Here is a 25,086-nt window from a genome sequence, read left to right on the forward strand (position 1 = left end):
TATACTTAGGTCATCGATGTACACTAAGGCAAAATGTCGTTTATTTGAACTTTTCTGTTTAGTTTTATAAATTACCTAGGAATCAAACTTATATTTGAAGAAATAAAATTTTCCATTTATATGTCTTCGAAAACTTTAAATTATTTGTATCATATTGACACGTACAATAGATATCCATCACAATGACAATAAAAAGTCTAAAAATCTATAAAATTCTCTATTTAGGCGCACACAAAGATTTTTAACTCAACGGGTTAGTTTATTTTAAAGATCATTTTTCTTATATTTATTTTCTGATAACAAAATAGTTTTTATTAACACAAGTGCATTATAACTAATTCAATTAGTAATAAAAATTAAATAATTAACCTTGAGACGGAAGGAAATTTTTCTGACAATTTTGTAAATAATAATTAGTTCTTATGTAACTGACAATTCATAAAAAAAAATTTTTTAAATACTGTTTGTACTTAATAATTATGAGAAGTATATAATAAATGTTTAAATAAATTATTTGTCTAATTATTAAATTATATTTTTAAATATGATAATTATTCTTTGTATTTCAATTTTAAGTATTTTGTTGTACGAAAAAAACTTGAAACACGTTTTGTGAACATATAAATGTATATTATTTTAATACGTTAACTTCAATTTTTTTGTTATTAATTATATCTAATTATTGATTTGTTATAATTAAGTTTTTTAATTGGTTAGTAACCAACTTAAAAACATTGTTATCTAACAACTGTACAGTTTTATAAAAAAAAAAGTTATATTTTTAAATATATTTAAAACTCCTAGTGAAATTAATAATATTTTTAAATATATTGAAAAACAATAACTAAATTATCAATATCAAAACTAAATCAATAACGATATTGCTTTCGACGGATTGCATAACACTAATTCGAATGGGCGTAAGTCATGTCTACAGTAGCAATATCTTAATTGAACAGCCGTATATGTAACGTTTAACCAATAATTTATATTATTATTTTTTATTTGTCTCATTTTTTTTCATATTTAAAATCAATGTGTATAAAGTTCTTTTAATTTCTACGTCATTTTCATGACGTTCAAAAACGAGTTGAGAACACTATAGTTCTCCAAAGACTATTTAGTGTTTTAATTTATTTTTGTATTTACAATATTCTTAATAACTATATGTCACCTCACGATTAAATATGTACTATTATCGCTTGAAGTTAAAAAAAAAAGTTACCACAATACAAAAAATTAAAAATTTTATTCTGAACTGTGCCCATTTACCCCAAGAGGGGTAAAAGCATCATTGAATTATATAAGGCAAATCTATGGTATCTGATAAAAATGTACCAATAATCAAGTAATTTTTCAATGATGGATTGTAAGGTATGCCCCTTCTCAGAAAAATTTTAAATTATATTACAATTATGAGAGGGTGAAGTTTTATTTTAAATTTGCTTCAAACGAAATCTTACAAACGCAATAGTTGACCTTAATTTTTTCTATCGTGTAGTGTAATATTTACTGTAATCAAACAAGTGTGACTTTATGTTCTTATTCCTGTGCTTGAAAATTATTACCATTTTATTACAGCCAAGCACCACATAAAACAATAACTGTGTTTTCTTATAGTGACCATTTACAGACCGAGTTTACGGTCATAACCGATTGTCTAGTACAACTCGTACAAGAATTATTATTTTCTCGGTTGTATGAAATAAATAAACATTTACTTTGTGCTGTTTCAATTAAAATTTTATTTCTCGTTTCAACCGCAATTATGTTTGTTGCACACTAATGTATTCATATTTCGCGTAAAAAGAAAATGCTCCTTCATAAAATTTTATCCATTTGATAAGTTTATAAGTAATTACAAGTTCGAGTCTATCATTTTAATTATGAAATTAATTATATTAGACTAGTTGAACATTTCTAAAACTATTATTAAAATTCACGCTTATTAATAATATGGTTATACAATGTACGACCGGTTTTGTATTAAGTTTATGACGAATAATTAATAACGAACGCATTAAACTCAAATGTGCAATTAGTTGTACACACATTGTATACATTTTGATTGTTTCAATTGCTCTTATACGTATAAACTTATGTGCCCTCTGGTATTTAAATGTAATACACAAGTGTCCAAATAAGAACAGTTAGGTCGCGGAGAGGGCTAACGGCCTGCGGACACCAGAAGATATGGCACGGCCTGCGGACACCAGAAGATATGGCGCGACCATCTTCTGACTAATTTTGGACGGTTACCTTTTTGAGATTTTATTCATGAATGTTTAAGGGGAAAAATCATCAGACAATGCACTTTCTCATTTACACCCATTATGCCGTTTGTAATCACCAGCTTACATTGAAACGATTTGTCTTAAGACCAGTGTACTGATATACAGAAGATGTATCGAGATAAAACGACACGGACAAATTCTTTGTACTACATCAATATCGATCAATATTACAATCAAAATGTACAAAAAGTACAACCGACTCTTAAATTATGCGCACATATGTGCTTGTATTACGATTATTTTACGTTTTTTAGACACATATCCAGATACGTCTCGGTATACTTGCAGCGCATTCATAAAAAAATTGTACACTCTTCAATTTAGATACCTAATTACTACATAATGACACACAAAGAATAATATTTAATTGTAGAATAAAATATAAAATTTGAACAGTTGGCGCGTGCATTTACATATAGGCATCCAAATGTTAATGGAAATCGCTAAATAAATTATAATGTTTTATAAATGTAATGCAATTAGAATTAAATACTGTTGACTCATCTGCAGCCGCAATGTTAGACTAAATAGCGAAATAATTATTTGCAGGTATCACGTTTCCAACGCAAATTCCCTAAACAACTCAAAACCGTCTCTAAGTGTGTCACTTTTATTAGCAATTTGTATTTTCACGATATCCAATGCTCGTTTGACCGACCAACCAAATGATTATGTGGTCGGTCAATGAACGAGCAATGATTGTCAAACAGTACAAGTTAAGTTTAACTTGATACTTGCAATGCTTGTAACGCTGTAACCATTTTTGTTATCATCTCACAAGCTCAAAGAACGTTAAACGCAATGAATTATATTGCCAATTATTTTTATTTTTTCTAAAAATATTTCTAATTTAACAGTGATTTATTTTACACGGATTAAATTCAAAAGTTCTCATCGACCTACGGGCTGTATTTTATTTATTTATTATATTTGTCATTTAACCGACTCTAATACAACATCAATATTTTAACGAAAACGTGTTGTTTGTTTTTACAACTTAAATATAAAAAAAAAAACCACAAAAACTCATATATTAATAAACATTTATTATCTATTGTTATTCTGAATTAATATTTTATTTCTGATGACACAGTTGTAATTGTAATATCAAAATAAAAAATTATAACACATTTTTACCCATAAAGTAAATTTTGTTTTCATATCCACTTAAATGTTGATATGACAACATTCCTGATGTGTTATGAAACATCAAAACAAATAGTAGATATAGTTTGAATGTTCTTTTATGTAAAATTTATTACCTAAAATTATTACATTTTTAGTAAATATATTTACGTATTATAATTTTTGAGCACACAAAAACCGGTTTCTCAGAAGTCGATGTCATCGTCGAAAGCTTATTTTATGGGGCACATTTTCCATTCATTTTTATTACAAATAAAGTTCAGTTTGACGCACAAAGATATTTTTAAAACGCATAAAGATGATTGGAAACTCTCAATCAAAAACTTAGAATGAGTACGCCAAGTATAATTATGATTGTACCACGTTGACATTGATTCACATCGGTTGAAAATATTACAATTTCCGAATGGGATTTTATGAGTTATTTACTTAATAATACGTGTAATGATTCACTCCAAGTCATGATAATTTCATAAAAATTAAAATTTATTGTTCTTACATGAGTATTAACGAAATTGAACAGCTACCTCTTTTCATTCTTCTAAAATTGAATTAATAATTTTTAAACGCCACATCGCATAACATTAGAGTGTCAGTAAAAGGTAGTTTTGTTCGAAAAACAAAAAGAATCATATTTAAAATGAATGACTAGTTGTTCAAACACTGTACGTTCAAACAAAGGAACAGAAAATGTTAAAGAAAAATAATCATTTTTAAATTACTTTCCTTTATTAATTTAATATCTAATTAATCGTAGTAGAACTCTTAGACACAACTAGGTCATTATACTTCTAGTAAAAAGATATCTCAATATTTTACACCTTTCAGACTTATACTGACCTTGTAAGTTATTATACCAAAACTAACAAGCGCGTTATAATTAATGTAAATTTATTAGATTAATAAAATTAGAAAACCCTTTTTATTTTAACCTTGAGACATAGACTTGAGTTTTTTAACCTAATAAAAATATATCAAGAGATATATCAACTTTTTCAAAGAATACACAAAATAACACTAGTGATATGTCTCTTCCGTTTGAAAACTTTGGTAAAAATATGAAAAATGTGCTCTAAAATCCGAAAAGGAAACATCAAATTTGTACAAGTAGATTAGTGTCTTTCAAATAAAATTAACAAAACGCTAATTGCAAGAGTTACTCGAGCAGACAACATCAACAGCTTTAATTTCTTTACCTACACAAGCGTCTCTTTTGATTGGAATATAATAATAATAATAATAATAATAATTATAGAAATACGACGTTGGCAAATAAAATGTAAAATGTTTGCGACACAAATTCGAAATGATTAGGAAGTTCCGCGATGAAGCTCTTGTATTTTATTATTATTGTAATACATAATATTTTGTAAGAAGATAATAATGAAATTACATCAGTGTAATGTATGAACATGAGAGTGAACAAGTTATATACATGTAAACATAGCGTGTAGCCATATTTTGTACATGTTTCGGTTTAATTGGATTTCAAATGGAGCGTCTTTAATTAAAATTATTAGTTAATGTAATTTCAACGTATTGAGTTAGTCGTCTCCGAGTTTTAGAGAGTCAAAATCACAAGGCGACAAATGCAAAAGACTCGGAATAACTTGTCTGGCTAACGCAATTACCCAACGCCGTAAGAGTATTAATTATTTTTAAAAAATAACTACTAAATAAGGACTACCGAAGTGCATGAGACTTTCTTAAAATATTATTAACTAAAAAAATATATTAAATACACTGTCAAGGTACAAATATTTATACTGATTTGTAAAAACAATAATATGTCGGGGAATACACGCGTAGATTTAATTTTACTTGTTTACTGTTATAACATAAATGCTTAAAATTAATTTATAGTTTGTAAAATATATACTGTACGCGCCCATTGTTCTGATTGTTTAAAAAAAAAATCTATTCGTATAAATAGAAACAAAGGCAGTTCGAACAAAAATGTTCACTTAGTTCGTCAATTATAAAGATTTCATAGTTTATAAAATGAACACTTAAAAAAGTTTACGGTTAAACGTGATCACGCAATAACATTTTACCTATGCAGAATCTTCAAAAGAATGTACAATTAGTTGATTACACTAATTTTTTTCATTCGAAGTAAAAAAAAGACAAGATATAAAATTCTTACAGAGGGAGAGAAGGGCATTTGTATATGTAGCCGACATACCTCCCCTTGGAAGTATATTACAATATGCTTTACACCATAGTTTATATTAGAAAATAGTTTTTTTTACTCGAAATCAAGCTTACTTGTCAATAATAAAGACTTCACAAGTGATAAAGATGGTTTTATTCGTCCAGTTAAAAATAATGTTTATCTTCTAACTTAACTGCTTACACTTCTGAAATACTGGTTTAAAAGCTATTATCTACCAATCACTTTTTAAATATGATCATTTTATATAGTATAAACAAGCTCTAATTGCTTGTTACCACTAAAAAAAATAAACTTGGTACCTTCATTAGACATAGTGATTAAACCTAAAAAAATTTAACCACATTTATTAAATAAATAATACTAAATAAAATCAAAATTTTTTTATTATTTTAGAAGAAATTTAGTGATCAACAATAAAGCAAGCACTCTGTAAATGTACTATTGTCTAGAAGGTTTAATTCTGCAAACATGTAAAAATCGTCCTGCGCTTTTTGGAAATAAAACTATATTAATAATAATTTACTTTAAAAACTAATTACTTTTATCTATTTTTACAATAATGATTTTGAATGATTCATAGAAATTTATTTAACTATCAAAAATGTTATCATCATCCACGTACACGAAGAAATGTCTTATAAAACTTGAATATCACAAAATTAATCATCTAAATGTATAGATTATTATGTCTACACAATGTGCGATTTTATGGTTAATTACAATTCTTTAAAATTGCGTATTATGTTTGACAGAATAAGCACGAGATAAATTCGGATTAAAGTTATCAAAATTAATATTATATTTTTATTATGAATTATTAACTATTTAAAAAAAACATGCGATTATAATTAATTAAAAAACTGTATGCGTCATTTCAACACATTATAATGAGTTGTGTAATTATATAATATTAATGTTTGGTTAGTATTTTTTTTTTTTAGTTCAACATAATTATATTAATAAAAATTATTCACATTTTTTAAAACTGTAAACTAAATATGACACGTGCAGTATTCATTATTCAATGATATCTTATTCACGTTATTCAAAACTAAATAGTTTTACTTGAGAATTATTTATTAACCTTGAAGTCAAAATAGTTTCATAATTATATAAAAATAAAACTTAAAGATTCTATACAACTTATGCTTTATAAAAGAATACTCTTTTATTCCAACAATATTTTATTTTCTATTGATACAATTTAAAAATAAAATTGACAATATAATCGTATTTACACACACATAAATAGATAGAGACGTGTATTTTGAGGAAATATAACTTTTGTACTAAAAATTAATTCCGTATTAATTATCTGTTTGCATAGATGAAACCTTTGGTAAAATCAACAAAATTATTATGCTTATATGTAATAAATTTCTGGGATTTTTATTAATCATTTAAAAATAATTATTATTATAATTTAATTTCGTCGGCATATTTCTTACTACTGTAATTATTTTTTCTATCAAATTTTAAAACCTCATCGATTCACTTATTTATTAATATTAAATACTTAAATTCAATATGTTATAGATTTGTGTATTCATTTATTAATCAATTTTCGACATAATTTATTATATTTCTAGATCTTCAATGTGATTTTTTAGTTGCACTATTTACAATATATCCGATAATATTTTAACTCTATAAATTGAAAATCAGCATAATACAAACCAAACAAAACGTAAAAATAATTAATTTCATTAAATTATATACAATTTATAGTTAATAGTTTTAATTGTGCATATTTTCGTTGTTATCTATTTATACTATTTATTTAAGTAGCAGCTTATTTATAAAATAAATTACACTTATTGGTTATTTTTTAATTAAATAATATTTCAAACCCTATCGAATTTATCTCTCCTCATAATTTACCTGGCTATCTGAATTTATAAGTTTTAAACTTAAAATTGGGTCATAATAAAATATTGTCACGTAAACTATTTTTATTGTACGCCAAATAATGTATATACATTTTACAAATATTACTAAAAAATATTAAAAATTACATGTTAAAGGTAACTATTAAAAGTACATTAAAGAGAGGGAGAGAAACAACTTTATTTAATATATAGAGAGTTTAGTAAATAAGAAAACTGGTTTCTATTGTTTTCATTGTTTGTAACAATTGACCCGTTTCCTTACTCTTGAGCACTCTGTATATTAATGCAAACTGCCTTAACTGAGGTTGCCTTACTTATCAATACTTAATTGCATAAATCAAACGAAAATAATAATACTAATTGTATATAAATTATACATTTAGAAAATTATTACATTAATGTATATTTAAATAAAATTATGAAATAAAAGTGATCGATAAAAATTTTTATTATGTCTTTAAGGATTGTTAAACATATTTTTGTGAGTTCATTTATCGGTAATCCGTTAGACTTAAAAAAATTAACTAGAAGACTAGGGACATTACCTGTAACTCCAAACTATAAACCGATAACTTCCCAATAGCAAATACCGTAGTAAAGTTGTACAGTATACAAGACACGTAGATACTATTCTTCGTCGACTTATTGGTCTTGCCGTTCGTCGTTGGTTTTCCATCAAATGGTTGAATCTGATATAAGTCCTTTACCTTGTTTTCGGTTTATGACTATTATTTCTACTCGTTGATGAAATAAACATCTTCATTAGTTCGCAATGGTGTTCTTCGTTCGAGATCTTTGATGATTTTGTCGCATTAATCCATTCTGCGCTCGATATTCCATCTTAGTTTGAAAATCCAAACATTAGTCTAAGTAAAAAGTATTGTACCATATAACTCCAACTGTTTGTTGTTAAAATTCTATCAATTTTTCAATTCGGAAAAACTTTAACTAGGTCCTGATTGTTCTTGCATTTGAACGTATTACCCAACTAGTCAACTAGCTCTTTTTTTGACCTTTACGTTGCGGATGGCATGTTAGTTATTTTTAATTATTTACAAAAAATAATAACCGTCAATCGATAAAACTAAAATGTTTTATTACTTAATTGTGAAAACATAACGCTTTTAACCTTTACATATTTCCATAAATTACAAAATTATAGTTTTCCTGTTTTTTTGTTTTCATATAAAACTGAATAAAATAGGATATAGGTGAACACATTAACTAACTTTCTAATTTTGTATCCTTCCTCGTTTCATCTATACAAACGCAATGAGATTTTTATTATATTTATTTAACTTATAGAAGCTATAAAATAATTATCTGCCATTTTATAAATTCAAGGATAACCATTTTGAATACAATTAACATGTTTATGTTATGCAATTGTAGAAAAAGGTAATTTTCACGATAAAATAACATTTTCACTATTTTGTTTTAATTTCGAGTAAAATTAATCTGTGACTAATGTAAACGTCCGGCAAAAATTTGTTGGCAGTTGCAAATAAGTTTTTAAATGGGAAATAAAACATTTCTCGACGCACATATGAAATCACATCTGTAAACTCAAAAGTCATCATGACCTATTGACGTCTCTTCAAAACTAATTTTTAATATTTGCATAGAAACCCATAGTGGATAAAATTTTTATAGTAAAAGGACATTACGTCATTGTTTTATCATTATTTATTAGGAGGATAAATATTTTCCCTTTTCAGTTTTCATAACTGTGCATGCATAATGTTGACTCAACTTAGAAACCCGAGTAGATTATTATGTCAATATAAAACGATAGAATCGACGAATAAAAAGGACCATTAAGACCAAAATTAATTAAAACATGCGTCCCGGGCAGAATAAATAATGCACATAGCCTCCTATGCGTTTGCATTTACCTGGTTTTATTGCCATTGTAATAATTAGTAATAATTTCCGGTAGTGTGCGCCACAGATGTAAACTGGTGTACCCACTACCATGTTTAAGGATACTACAACGTCATTGCTATTAACTTGTCTATGTTAAACGTTCAATCCAAGGTGATTAAACGAATAAAACACATTAGCAAACAATAGACTAAATTTTGAAATATAATGTCTGAGATAACTTATCGTGTGTACATGCGATATTATATTAGAGTTATACATTTTAAATAATAAGATTGTGAAGCATATAAAAAATGCAAGTCTAATATACTTGTAGCCATCAAATTATACACATAGTAAATGTGTCGAAATAATTTTCCCATACAGCCTTACGACCAACGATTTTTTAGTGGAATCTCGAAACTGGGCAGTCCAGTAAAAGTACTGAAATATTACACTGTGAATAAATCAATAATAGATTAAAGTTTTTATTTTTTCTGTTTTTACTAAGCTCGATGATGCCAAAATATAATGTGTGTTCAATTAATTAAATAATCCAATTCGATTGTTAAGTTATCTGATGGTTATTTCTACAGAGTTTAAAATGAACACATTTTTTTTCGAAAATCGCTTAATTTCATTTGATAACTTAATATAAAAAACTAGATGGCATTTTTTACAACCTATAGAGTTATAATTAAACGTTATAAAGTGATTTTTCATTGTAGCGACTAATTAAATAAAACAAAATGCTTAAAACTTATAAAGCAACAGCGTAGAAAAAAGGGTCTTACTTGCATATAGTACGGAATTACTAAATAAATTTGTGAAATGGTTAGACTCCTGTGAGGCGTAAAAAACATTCATAATTTTTTATTTAAAAATTAAGGTTTACGGTGTTTACTTGCTGGTTATATCAAAAATTAAAATAAACTGTATAACGGATGGTTAACGTTTATTTTTACTTTAAATGTTTATCAAAAAAAAAGATTACTTGAATTTTACGAGAACAGCATTTTTACTTATTTTTCGAGACAAATGAACCATAGCAACAAGAACCTTCATCTGGGTAAAAATTAAAAAAATTAAAAATTATGATTAAAATACAATAGAGTCGCTAGTATTTTGAATATTTTATCTAGTCACATAATCCTAAATTGAATCCAAACCCAGTCATTGGCCTAATTTCATAGAAATCATCTCACTTTTTCGGAAATAAATGGCATGTCTAAAAACGCGTGCTATGTTCTTAGATGTATTCCAGAAATTATGACCTAATAGAGTACTCAGTGTCACATTTTTTATTGATATTTTACTTTGAAAAACAATTACCTGCGTATCATCAGCACGTTGTGTCGCGTATGTAACCACAGGACCCTTACTGGGACACGACTGTTATTCATCGCCTTTGGTTGGCCACGGAGATTTCAGTGCTGTCATTTCACAATATGTTTGTAAAAACCAAACACGTCTATCAAAAAGGCCTCTACAGAATACGGTCAAATAAAATATTGAATGCAACCGTGACATCATACACAAAAAAAAATTATGTCTTGTTGAATTGTATACTCAATCGGTGATATTGTTGCTTTCCACTAACCCAACTAAGTTTAGTGGAGTGGTCAACATTGGTCGGGAGGAAAATATCATTTTTTCACTTAGTTTTACACATCAAAACGTATGAAAATTTATGTCACACTTATTCCTAAACTGGAGGCCAACGTCTCTATTCCAATTGGAGCAACTCTACTGTATTAACAGCGTATACGAGTAACGCCTAAGAGTAGTATACAACGAATGCGTTTCGTAGATACTATTCGATAACTCTTGTCCGCCCCAACGTTACTACGGTATCACGAAACATCCAGAAATGAAAAAAAACATTGACCTATAAAATAAATTTGTCTTGTGTGTATGGAAAATAATAATAATGATGATTGATTGTACATCTTTACATGTAAAAGCGAGCTAATGTGAAAAAATCATTCACTCGAGAAGCGCATGGAAACTGTTTTGACGTTAACAAAACTGAACAAACAATATTAATATTTATTGTTAATAATATTTTTTGCTACTACGACCGTTATACCTACGTAAGTACAATGAATTACCCGACCCGAGTGACTGCAGAATGACACGGTTATTTACAGTATAAATAACCGTATTAAGGAATGACCCGTGGTGTGATGTCGGGTACAGCCAATATATTGTTAGCCGATAGGATTTGCGAAAAAAGTAACTTTTAGGTAACAATAGAATTGGGCAAATTTGTGAAACGGGCCCAAGACCCATCACGAAAAAAATATATATAATAACCAGTTCTATGGAAATAACGAATCAAATGACATTTTTTGGATACCTGAATTCACTTTTGTATCGACAAGCCGTTGGCCTAAATTTCTACCGCATAATATGAAATAACTATCCAAACGATACCATTAATTCTGTGTAAATAAAACTATACATTAGCAATTTGATATTATTGATGTTTTGGTGTGTTTATGTTTCGTCGCAGTGGGTAATAAGTTAATATTTGATATTTAAACATCTCTTTATTTTAAAACCAATAACAAAAGCAATATTGCACACGTGTGTGCTACCGTGTCATCATACGTCCGCCGATTGATAAGACGTAGATAACAATTTTTGTACTAATCAAAGAAATTATGCAATTAAAATGTTGTCGGTTACATTTTCTAATCTGTTAAATTTATAAAAAGTTAAATTGCTCATTTCGCCGTACCTCTTGTGTCGACTACACTGTCGAGCCGTTTCTCATTCGAGTACAAAACATCATTGCTGATATTGTCACACACTCAACACCGTCGGCACACGTTTTGTCGGAGACAATTGGCAACAACGAGTTTATGAATGGATCGAAACGCGCGTAAACTATTCCAATCTCTCGTCCCGTTTCACACCGCGCCATCCTAAATAAAATTCCCTTGGTCAAAAACAACTAGAGGCCGGCGGCCGCTGTCCGCCGTTTGTTGGGATAGGCTCAAGCGTACGTCAACACCTCGGCTGGCCCGGGACGCGAGGGCGACGTTACCGTTGGAACGGCACACATGTCTCTACCGGACACCACAACCAACGTTTGGTAATCTATAATTAGCGTCGGTAAGGGAAAACAAAATTATTATTGAAAAAACCAAGTTTTCCCGGAATCCGGCGAGTCGTGCAAAAGCGCAGATCCCTTTAGACACGACCGAGTCGTACATACAATATTTATTTCATTAATATTAATTAAGCGGAATGCTATGAATAATTCAGAATTACACGAGGTGTACGTATCGATCGGCTGCGGGTGTGCATTTATTTATTATTATATTACAGTTAAACGGAGACTTGTAATAATGGCAGCGTGTTATTATATGAGCGATTCTATTACAACGAAAAACTCATATTATATATAATAACACCGGTTCGTAAAAGGGTTATGTGAATACAGTGTGGGTACATACAGAATGTCCCACGAGAAATTAAAATGCTGGGCACTGACTTAATGAAAAGTTAAGTTATGAGATCGCTTTTTTCTGACTATTCATTCAACGAGTGTGTTTTAAAATTTGTCTTTTTTTTCGCCAATGAAAAATTAATTAGATCTACATTTTATTCGATCAAATAATTAGTGATATTGTTAATTTGGTCATTTTTATTACTAGACCAATGTACACTAACTCGAATTGTCCACGAGTCCTGTAAGTTAAATGTGATTTTAATGCAATCTCCGGACGGACAAGCCATTTATTAAAATACATGAACAGTATACAACGATTTGAGTAAAAATGTTAAATTGCAGCAAGTTTAAAATCGATCATTTTTTAGTTTGTCCTTTTATTTCTATGAAATCAATTACACTGTTCACCATATATCCAACAAAATGGCATTCTGTATTTTATTCGGCGTCATAATCCGCCGTTATTATATTATTTATGTAGGTTCTTTATGTTTAATTTTATTACTTTAATCTAATCAATTATGTACACATGCATTAATAACATTATATATTTATTATTTTTACGTTTAATTATTACTCATAATAAATTACTAATGCTGCATATTTTAGTTACTTCAAATATCTAATACTGTTTTGGTTACTATTTGTTGTCTCGAGTAATTTTTCTATCAAAGTACCAACAGCTCAAAAACAAAATAATTAACATTAGTGCACTAACGTATTAACAACGATTAAAAAAATAATAATAATAAATTCAACAATCTAATAATTTACACAATAAAAAATTACATCTGTATTGTTCTTTAGACATTATTAAAAAAAAAAAAAAAAAAACGTTAAAAGTGCATGATGTTCTTCGTTGTTGTTCTCAATCGAAATAATTACTATTTTTACATAAAAACCCATAATGATATTAACATGATTTATACGTGTTGGAAAATTTTTTTATGATAATCATTCGAATGATTGAGGTCTTCACGCTCAGAGCTGTGAGTTATTGCGCTGCTGACACAACTGAAGTCTATGCCGATTAACGATTACCTCCGTCACTTGCACGAAAGCAACGACCATCTCGCAGACACATACCGCTTACTTATGGGTTCAAGTTAATTTTCCATGAATTATATTTTTTTATGTATTTCTTAATCTATCTAACAAAAATTGTTTATCTATTATTAACACGAATCAATGTTTTACAAGATTTTTATTTCTCTATTTCTCCTTCCATTTTTTTTCCCTTGTCAGTGTCCTAATCGCAAACTGGGGACTGCAATACTCGTTTCAAAATGTTATCGACAAATCTCACCGGTTCTTCTTCCCTATTCTCGCGGAGAGTAAAAACAATATTATAATATACTGATATTATCAGCAACGAAGCTGTAATAATAATAACGTAAGCAAATGTTACTAACGATTTTCAAAGGACGGTAGAATTTCCCGTGGGACACCGCCGCCATGGCGTCAGCATAAGTGGGGGCGGCCATAGTGGTGGAGTCGGTGGCAGTGACCGCAGGCGGCAGGACAGGCGGAACGACGCGAAAAAGCGCACGGAGGGTGGATTGAATAATTTCGAAACGCTTTACATATGCGTTAATATTAAATATTATATAATATTTTATCAAACGCATGATATTGTAATGAACGCACTGTGTACGTGATGTGTGTGTGTGTGTGTGTGTGTGTGTGTGTGTGTGTGTGTGTGTGTGTAGTAAGACGAGCCTTGCGCGAAGACCGGCCTTGACAACAGAAACGGCTTCGTCCATTATTATATATTATTATTATTATTATATACAAGCACATATTATTATTTATATAATACGCGCGTACATGTCTACGTATGGACTAGCTGTTGTAAGGCTCATTGAAACGACGGCTGTTGCGACGCCGTGCCGCCTTACTATATTCTACATTAAAAAAATAATAATAATAAAATATAATAGCTTTACGTACATAAGCCGTAATGTAATTACTAATGCATGTGTTTCTATCTTTGTTTGTATATGTGTGTGTGTGTGTGCGCGCCTATGTTATTATGGTTTATAATGCCGATGGAATCCTTCCATCCTCTTCTTATACGCGTTTCTCTATAACAATCGGTTTTACCAGTGATTCTAAAACAATGCAACCGAACATTATATCTCCAAGAGTATAATACGTTTTGGTTATTATTAACATAATAATTATTATTATTATTGTAATTATTTTCTAAGAAATGACGTCAGAGATTACTAACATTTCTGTCTGCAGTTCCCGCAAAATGTCCTATCGGATTACAAGTCATGAGGTACGAGCTGATTGCAAGTACACGGGAGAAAATATCAATTTGATAATAGGAAAACATCCCTACCATGGGCGGTGCTATATTATTCGAACTGTATATGTGGACACATTTTTCTTAGTTTTTACATTCCAAAAAATAAAAATGTAAACAATGTAGAACCTATGATTAATGTGCCGTGTAGACTTGTGTTCAGTTTTTAACAAATGTATTTCAAAAATGTATAAATATTGTTTTACCCGCCAAAATAAACAGAAATTATTTGTATAAAAATTGTATTTCATAAAACAGAAAATCAAATTTATGCAACGAGAATGACTTTACTTATTTTATTTTTATAAATTATAAAAATATGAAAAATAAAACATTAAAATTCAATTAGCATAATACGCTTTTTTCCATATTGATTTTTTTGGGCAAAAAATAATTTATGTCTTGTCGAATGTACAAAAAAAATAGTTGTAGTTAAAAAAATATTTAATTTCAGTTTATTTTTTTCTGGTTGTGGTTTCCTTAAGCAGTTCATATGTAAATTTCAAATTTAAAAATGAGAAAATTTTTGTTTTTGGGGCAAATGTCAACAGGTAATGCAAATCATTAACGAGTTCTAGTACATTTTTTACTGACATCCACCTCTTTCTGAAAAAACACCTATTAAAAACAGAAACTTCTTCAATTTGTTTTTTTTTTAAATCTAAATATTGACGGCAAATTTAATCTTAAATGCGCAATGTTTTATGTTTCAGGAACATTAATCACTTTTTAATCCGCTTCTTTCTATATTAATTTTTGTTGATTTTGTCATTACCATCGGTGAAAACACACGATAATTCGTCAAAATGTTGTGGTGTCTTTTGTTTATGTATTTTTGTTCTATTCGACTATGAAACAAAATGATCAAGTCTGTAGATTTTTTCTGGTTTTTTGTTTGTTCATCACTTTTTACGGGAGCGAGAATATTCATAAGGAGCCCCCTTATCATATCAAGGTATGGCCCTGAAGGCCGTTTAGGTCTTTTTTCAGCCCTAATAATGATTCTTGTTTTTTCCAATTGCTATTCGTTTCGTGATGCATTGTATTATAATAATAATGATTTTTTTTTTAATTTTGAAAGGTTTAAATTACATATGAGAATTTCTTTTTCAAAATTATTACAATTATTTGTATTTTATATGGGTATATATAAATTATGAAATACATATTCTAATTTTATATGCCGAAAACGAAACATAGCTAACACATTTTGTGTGCATTAGTGTAAAACTTAATGCAGATTTTTAATGATTGCTAGTTCATTCAATACAATTTGTATTGCAATAACATTCCAAATAATAATGAAATAACTTAATGCACGTGCTGATTTTGGTAAAAGTATAGCGACCAACGTGCCACTCCTTTCAGATCTAAATGTATCGATCGCGCCCTTGAAAGTTAAAAATAAAATATTGAAAAATGGCAGACAAATTACAATTATAGACGGACATTTGTATTTTTTCGAGCGTTTTTTAATTATCCACTTGAAAAACGAGATGTGTACCGGAACTGTAGTGATTGATACCTACATAATTATTTAATTAAATAAGACAATATAAATACATTTGTACATGTTTATTGAGTTTTTCTGTTAGCAGCCTTTATTGTTAAATAATAAGGTTCAACAAATAAAAATTACAACAGAGAAATAATCTTGATTTTTTTAACAGAGCCATAATAATAATTACAAAAAATAAAATCATTTGCTGGATGCAGCAAAATGATCTTTCCTATTTCTCACTAGCTGTTTCTTTTGAAAGTGATTTTATATTAGTCAACTCCCATATGAGGGTTCAGTATTACAAACTCTAAAACAATAATAGTGTAGGTTGGGATTAGGGATTGGGAAACTTGGTCCTTCAAAAAAATCATATGTATGTTGTACACGAATATTTTTTTTAAGTAGGGAAAAGTTAGATTTATCCCTCGCAAAAAAATCTGAACACCCTACGAGATGTAATTAGTTTATTTTTGCTGTCAGGGTTCGTTCTGGCAACTACCTTGAAAATTCTAAAACAGTATAACAATAATTTTATTCTATTTTAGAAACATTTATAATATTTGAATTTTTCAAAGAATATTTAAATATTTCCAACGTATGAAATAAATATATACATTATAGAAAAAAAAGTGATTAAAATGTTAGGACTTGGGAATTTTAGTATTCTCTTAAACTTTAATTTAAGCAAATGACTATTACATAATTATCTTTTTTGGTTTACATACAATAGTTCTTTTCATTTATGTGTTAAAAATTCCCAGCCGTTGAAATTTTGTGATATAACTAGCAAGTCTTGCGTGAAAAGGTTTGAACTACATTGTTACGAAAACTTACATTTTTTTATGTTAAATGTTCATTCAAATATTTTTAAATGTAAAAAAAATTACGTGAATCAACTCATAAATTATAAAAATTTAAAAATTCTTAAAGCGTTTTAGAACAGATTCAATGTTACAGGCGTTGAATTGAAAATCCTATTACTTTAAGTCGAATATTTTTATTTTAAGGCTGTGTTTTATTCATAATTTTTAAAACTGTGCACAAGTTTCTTTACAGAGTATGGTATATATTGTATTTTTGAAAAGTGATGTCCTAAATTCTTTCATCTAAATAAGCCATTTAATACTAATGAAAATATTTTTACAATAAGAATCATCGATTTCCCGTCTAATATTCCTGGAAACGATTTTGTAAAATCGTTGCAATATTTTTAAATGCAAAAAAAATAATATTAACTATCGAGACTAAAATATTTAAAAAAGTAGCGTTTTCAAATTATTATAACTACACTCAACAGATTTCGGATAAGATTGCTGATAAATAATATTGAATTAAAAATATATATTTTTATAACTTAAGTGTCAGTGTAGTACATTCAAATAAATAATAAGGTGTTGTTGATATGTACAATAAATCAATTTATTTAATTAATTTTGAATTACTAAAAAATAATTTTTAAACACATCAAACCTTTTGTCAAATACAGCTTTTTTGTAGGAGAAGTGAAAAGGTATTTTATTTTATTTAAAGCCATAAAATTATTAGATTGACGCAACTAGTTGTCCTTGGTAGCTATAAGCACATTACTTGAGTATAATGTAGTAATAATTGTTAAATAAATAAAAAAAATAAATATATAATTATAATTATGATCGAGTGTATTTTTAAAAGGTTGAATTGGTATATAATTAAAATGCAATTATTATCGTGACTTTTCTATAAATTTCAGTTGAGTCTATCGGTACAAAAGTGACCATTTAATATGTACACTTCGATCACAAATCATTAATTATAATTAAAAATCTTTTCACGACAAAAGTATATATTACTCGAAATGAGTAGTTTTTTAAACAAAAGAATACATTAATAATATTTTACAGACTTTTATTTAAATTGATAAGAATAATAACAAAAAAAATGAACCATGTATATAAATGGAAATTATAATTTTTTAATTAATACTTTTTAATAATTAATAATTAATACTTTTGTGGTTTTTATTAGTAAAGAAACAAATTTTGATAACATAAAATAAATGAATTTTTAAATTCATTTAGTGTATTCATTTTATGAGTTTGATAAAAATTAACATTAAATTAAAAAGTATATTAAATATCTCATTTTTTTGTTGAATACAAATTTTATTATGTTTATCTTAATGATTTTTATTAATTTTATCTGAATAAAAAACATAGTGAAATAGATTATAAACAATTTTTATATAGATGTATAAAATGAACAAAAAAAATTATTCTATTGTTGTATAGTTGCAATACTGAAAAATAATAGTAATATTTAAATAATAATAAAATTAATTTGTTTAATAAATTTTGCTCGACAATGACGACACGGCTAACAATAATTGTTGTTATATTTATTAGTTTTTTTTTTGCACTTTTATTTTGTTTGGGTTACTGGGTTTTGTGCTGAGTACGCGCACGGCAACATCTTTACAACAACATTTGTTGAAGGTAAATTAAACTGTGTTGCGTTGAAAAATACAAGAAGTTACTTATTTTTTTGAAACGTTCCAAACAGCTGTACTTCTTAGAATCGCGTTTTTAATTTTATTGTACTGAATATTATATTATTATTATTTATTTCAAAATTGTTGGCGATGTTCTTGGAATCCAATTGTGAAATGTCGTTTGATTAATGATTTTATAAAAAGTTGATGCATATTGTGCTCTTTATTTTTTACTCAAACGGCACATTAAGTACACCACCGCCGCCTACTCTTCAAAAGTCACTACTTAACTTTTTGTACATTGGGGCGGATGTTTGTTCGCCAACAGAATTTCCGTTTCAGTTAACTTTGCTACCTGTCACCAGGATTCGAATGAATGAAAGTATGTGCTGTTCATCGTTTAATTTTCATTCAAACAGAAAAAAACATATTAAAAAAATTATTGTCTATTTAAAAAGTACATAAGGTCGTTTAATTTAACTATAGTAACGAACCAAAATTATATTTAAAACAATTAATTTAAAATGTGAAACTAGCATGGGGCAAGACGGAGTTATGGCCTCCTGAAAAATATTCTTCTTAAACGTAGTTCTGTTAGAAAAAAAAGTGTGTACATTATTTTTTATCTAAGATAAAATTTGATAATAAATGCTTATGTCTTAAATAGAATATAAATCGTATTTTGATCGATAGTGGACGATGTTCATAAAATCATGATTATAGATAAAAATTCATGTTTATTGAATTTATATAATTATTACATACAGAAAAATTATTATTATATTTTCCAATCAAATTATTCGTTGTAAAAGGTAATTATTGAAGTGCATTTTTGATAATGATATTTACAGATGTATGGAGTGTTTAATAAGTAAGGAAACTGGTTTCTATCGTTTTCATTATTTGTAACAATTGACCTGTTTTCTTACATTATGAATATTGTACAATAAAACATTTTTTTATTACATATTTGTGGTAGTAGTACAGTAATGTTGAGTTGTGTTTAAATTTAAAAATGTTATTTAGTTGTAATTATAATATATGTTATGTAATGTTTTATATTATAGGAATTTTTTATTTTAATACATTTGTTTTTTTCCTAGAGTATATTTAAAAAAATATTTGACGGCTAATAAAAAGGTTTAGGCCCCCTTGGATTTTATTAGATGGGCGCCCATGAAAACGGACCATTGTTTATAATATTGTACGCTCAGTTCATGTCAAATGATTATTTTTTTATATTTATTTTCTGTGCATAAATAATTATAATAATTATTGTTATTTATGCATGTCCTCGGACAACTCAAAAATCAGAGTTACATGAATTGTTCGCCGATAATTGCAACAGGTCAATTCGCAGAAAAGCATTACATTGTTTGTCTACCAACTAAAAAAACAAATATTCGTAATAATAAAAGTCTATGGAACAAGTAAGCATTAACTTTTAACTTATAATGATATCGATGTAAAATATACGTATATCAAATTTGATTTAAATTATGAATAAATATACATATTTAATAGTTATGTAACTTAAAATTTTTACCTTTCAATCAATTAAAACTCCCGGAATTATAAGTTAAAAAATGTATGACCTTAGAGAATTGTGAAGGCTTTTCTGATCGAAAAAATGAGATTCACTTATTGAATAGTGATCCGATAACAATAAATGAAGACAAATATTTTTTGGTGTAAAAAATTAACTAAAATAAAACGAATTTTTTGTATCAATACCAGTTTTATGGATTGAAATACTGAAATAATATTCTGATTTTACATATGTTCAAGTCGTTGTGATGCGTTCACAGCTTTCATGTATGTACACCACTATTTATAACATGATCGTTGAAATGTGAATTGCAGGCAGAACAATAACATGGATTTTGTAGTAAAATTTAATGTTATTTAAACAGTCATTAGGGTTAACCAAGAAATTATTGCTATTTTATAGAATTTTCTTAGTATTATCTATTGTATTGTCGCCAACACCTGCTGCGATGGAAATCCCAGTGTGATATCGCTCAATTGCATTCCAAAACGATTTAAGTATTTCAATTATCATTATGATTTCAAATGTAAATTATTAATATTTGTAAATAATAGGTCTAGACATTTTGTCTTTGACCATTTTTGTTGCTCGACTTGGAGGCGTTAAACAATCTACACCGATGTTAACTCACGAAAACAAAAAAAAAATTTTCTAAATTATTCTGTTTGACAATTGATGTCGTGTCGAAGAGTAATTATTACCATTGTGTTTCGCTACCATTGAATCACTTTTTTGTTCATTACGCAAATGAAATTTTTTTTCTAAATTATTACACATTAAATGTGTAATAATTTTGTTTTGAAGGTCAATGTGATTTTAAAATTATTGTATTTATTTCTACAAAAATTGAGTAATTCATATAATAATTATGGTCGATTCAAGGGCGACAAATAGTTGTATCCACAGAATACAATACTTTTAATAACAACAAATAACTTATACACGACAAATAGACGGATATAATAACGACAACAGGCAAAGGGGTTATGGCAAAATATTTCGAATTGAGAACTGGATGCAAAAAAAAAGAAGCCCGCGCAATAGTAAAAATTAATTGAGGAAATGTCATATTCGATGCACTCTTACGGTAGTACCAGAACATATCATACGAACACGGATAACATGGTATTTAGTTTCCGTCGAGGCAACACTGCATAACGGGCAACCGGCGTTTTATCGGCGCGGCGGCGCTCGCTACCACTGCCGTGCTCCAACCAAGCCTGCCTCACGCACCCGACTCAGTTCCGCCGCGACCGGTGTTCTCGTCCGACACGCGTGCGTCCGTACGACCAGTTTGTTTTATTATTGTGTTCTTATGAAATATTGAAATTATTTCAATTAAATTTTTCCATTCTGTTGTTCTTCTCATTTTCGTTGTTCTAATATTTTTTGGACAGTATTTTACTCTTTTTTTTTTTTCATTACGGAATAATCTTTTGTGGCTTAAGATTTGTTTATCGAATTATTATTTTTTCCAACAGTCCTATTGGTGGACCCGTATATTTCATAGTTTGACAACTTACGGACTAAAAGAAAAAAGGATTGACGAATTAAATAACATGCAACCAAGCAACGGCTCCAAAGACTCGGGGCCGGCCACCGAGAAAACTGCTGGCGGCGGCGGCGGTGGCGGTAACCAACAGTTCTGCCTCAGATGGAATAACTACCAGAGCAACTTAACCAACGTTTTCGACCAGCTCTTGCAGAATGGTACTTTTGTAGATGTCACCATAGCGTGCGATGGCCACACTCTCAAGGCACATAAAATCGTCTTGTCTGCCTGTAGCCCTTACTTCCAAAGCATGCTCGCCGAAAACAAATGTAAGCATCCGATCGTCATACTGAAAGACGTCCAATGGCCCGAGCTGCGTGCTGTCGTTGACTTTATGTACAAAGGCGAGATTAACGTGTATCAGGAACAGATCGGACCGTTGTTGCGGGTAGCCGAGACGTTAAAAGTCCGCGGACTCGCCGACGTGAGTAATGAACAGCTTACCGGTGGAGGCAACGGCAATGAACCGCAAACCGCCACCGTGGTCACGCCGGCCGCTACGATTACCGAGCCGGGATCGCCGAAACAGCCAGCCCGCAAGCGGTACAGGATGTCTTGCAGTCCGGAAACTGTCATATCCGAACCCGGACAGGCAGATACACCGCTAAACTTACACCACATGCCAGCGTCGACTCATCATCCTAATCAAACGTCTTCGACTCCTCAATCTCAACATCAACAACAACCCCAACAACAGCAGCAGCAGCAGCAACAACAACAACAGTCTTCGCAACACGTGCATCAACAGCAACAAACGCCCTCTTCGATCCCACCTCCTCCTACTTCTAGCAGCGTGGTCGACGATTTGGAGATTAAGCCTGGCATCGCAGAAATGATCCGAGAAGAAGAAAGGGTGAGTACCGTATAGTCACATTTCTTATATTTTAAATAATTTTTATAAACGTCTTCCGTTTGAACAAATTCGAAAGTGGTTACGGAAATTCTGTTTAACGAAACGTGTACGTACATTACATTAAAGTAATGGACCACACTGTGCGTGCGCGTTTATATAAAAAAAAAACATTTTGTATATTTATATTAAAAATACGTGTGTATTTTATTTTTTCTACACGAGAGCGTATAACATGTAATAACACGTATAAAAGGAATTATTGATTGAAGACCAACGTATGTACTCTTCCCTCTTCCCCGAGTTTCTGTTTATATAATATATAATATGAATGTATGCGTACACGTATAAAATATTATATGTATGCCTTCATCTCTTTCCCTCCGTCCTACCGTTACAACTCTGTCTCTCTCTCTCTCCAGTCATAGTTAAATGAGGCAAGTTGAATTTATTGCCCGTCGCCCGCCCGTTAACCCTATTTATTATTATTATTATTATTATTAATATAACAATAACAATGGCCGACTGCATATTATACGACGGCGTCGGAATGACGTCACCTACGACGCCGGCAGTTCTCCCCCAACGTCGTGCGGCAATTTCGTTGACTCAACTTTTCCAGAGCTTTTCCACCCTTTTTATCCGACCGACGCCGTTAATTGTTTCTTCCGTAAGTTTTTTTTGTCCGCCATTAATTATATTATATTATATTCGAAAAAATTAAATAATGGGCACATGTGTTTCGTTTTGAAAGTCTAATAATCATGGAGTATTGTTCGCGTTTCAATACAATTACCGCCGCCCTTCTACTAAGTACAATAACAATAGGATATCTAATAATAATATAATAATTTAATAATGAAGACTAATGTAAAGAAAGTGTACATAAGAAGATAAGATTACAATTATATTTTCGATAATCCGTCGGTTATTACGAGGAATAGAAAAATAATTTAATATATTGTTATTAAAAATTTAATATGAATACAATTCATATTAAAAATTGTCGACCGAGTTTTTATCGACAAAGCCATACAAACGTTATTATTATAGTAGCACTCCCCTCTCTACTCTGGTTGATATAATTGTTAAAACAAAAGTGATTATTAGAATATTAAAATTTTTATAAAAGAAATAAAAATCATGTTTGATTATAGTTGGCCGGTTCTTCAATTTATCGATTACTCATCAAGCCGAGCTGCTTCCCTTCACCATTTCGGTCTATTAATATCCTCAACTTGACTGCCGTTAGGTTACCGTAAATGTGTAGTGCGGTCTTTATATGTTTATAACAAATATATACAATAACATACCGAGCTACTATGGAGCTGAATATTTTTCATGAATATCCGATGAAATGCATTAAGCCAACCAAAATGAAATGTTGAGCGTATACATTATTATTATTATTATTTAACAAATCTAATGTGTGTGTGTGTGTGCATTAAGCTTTTCGATGGGATAGCCGATCGCGTATAGGCCTTTCATAGCGTTGTCCGTGGCAAATTATTTATTTAGACTTTTATTGAAATGGTAATTGAAATTGACCTCTAGAATTATATGTAAGCGAAAAGTACGTGAAAAATATACGAGCTCAAAGGGTTTCCTTTAACTATTAAAATTTTAATGATAGTTTTATGCTTTGTAAAAAAAAAAATCCCGACAAATCGCATGTATGTGTCTGTTTACCTTAAAAACAATAATGATACGGTTTGGCCCGTTTACGTTGACTAAAGGCGTGGTTATGGCAAATTACATACTTTAAGCGGCACTGTGTTTCGGTAGTGAAAATCAACCGACCTGGGCAAAGCGAATTACAGTGGGCGAGATTGAGACAGTTGTGTGTATTTTGTACCGTCGACGTCGACGGCGGGAAAAGCTTTGAAGGTTTTCTGGAAGTTTAGAAACACTCGTCTCCCGCCTGCACGTCGACTCTTCCCCTCCCGACGACGTGTCTACCCCTGACCTACATGCTGCCGCTTCGATGACGGCGAAAAACGCTTTTTTTCCAATTTGCAGCCGACACTT

At 29.5% G+C, this 25,086-nt stretch overlaps 1 protein-coding gene across 1 annotated transcript in view; it reads left to right on the forward strand.

Annotated features, from left to right (window-relative positions):
• The first annotated feature begins 21,876 nt into the window (after positions 1-21,876).
• The window catches only part of LOC126906328 (protein bric-a-brac 1-like), a 34,139-nt gene continuing 30,929 nt past the window's right edge, over positions 21,877-25,086 (forward strand). The window contains exon 1 of the mRNA XM_050686880.1: positions 21,877-23,061. Within this exon, the coding sequence (XP_050542837.1) occupies positions 22,216-23,061 (846 nt within the window). The 5' untranslated portion in view covers positions 21,877-22,215. The remainder of the gene's footprint in view (positions 23,062-25,086) is intronic.

The sequence above is a fragment of the Daktulosphaira vitifoliae genome, unplaced genomic scaffold (assembly GCF_025091365.1).
Source record: "Daktulosphaira vitifoliae isolate Bord-2020 unplaced genomic scaffold, ASM2509136v1 Scaffold_4, whole genome shotgun sequence".
NCBI lineage: Eukaryota > Metazoa > Arthropoda > Insecta > Hemiptera > Phylloxeridae > Daktulosphaira > Daktulosphaira vitifoliae.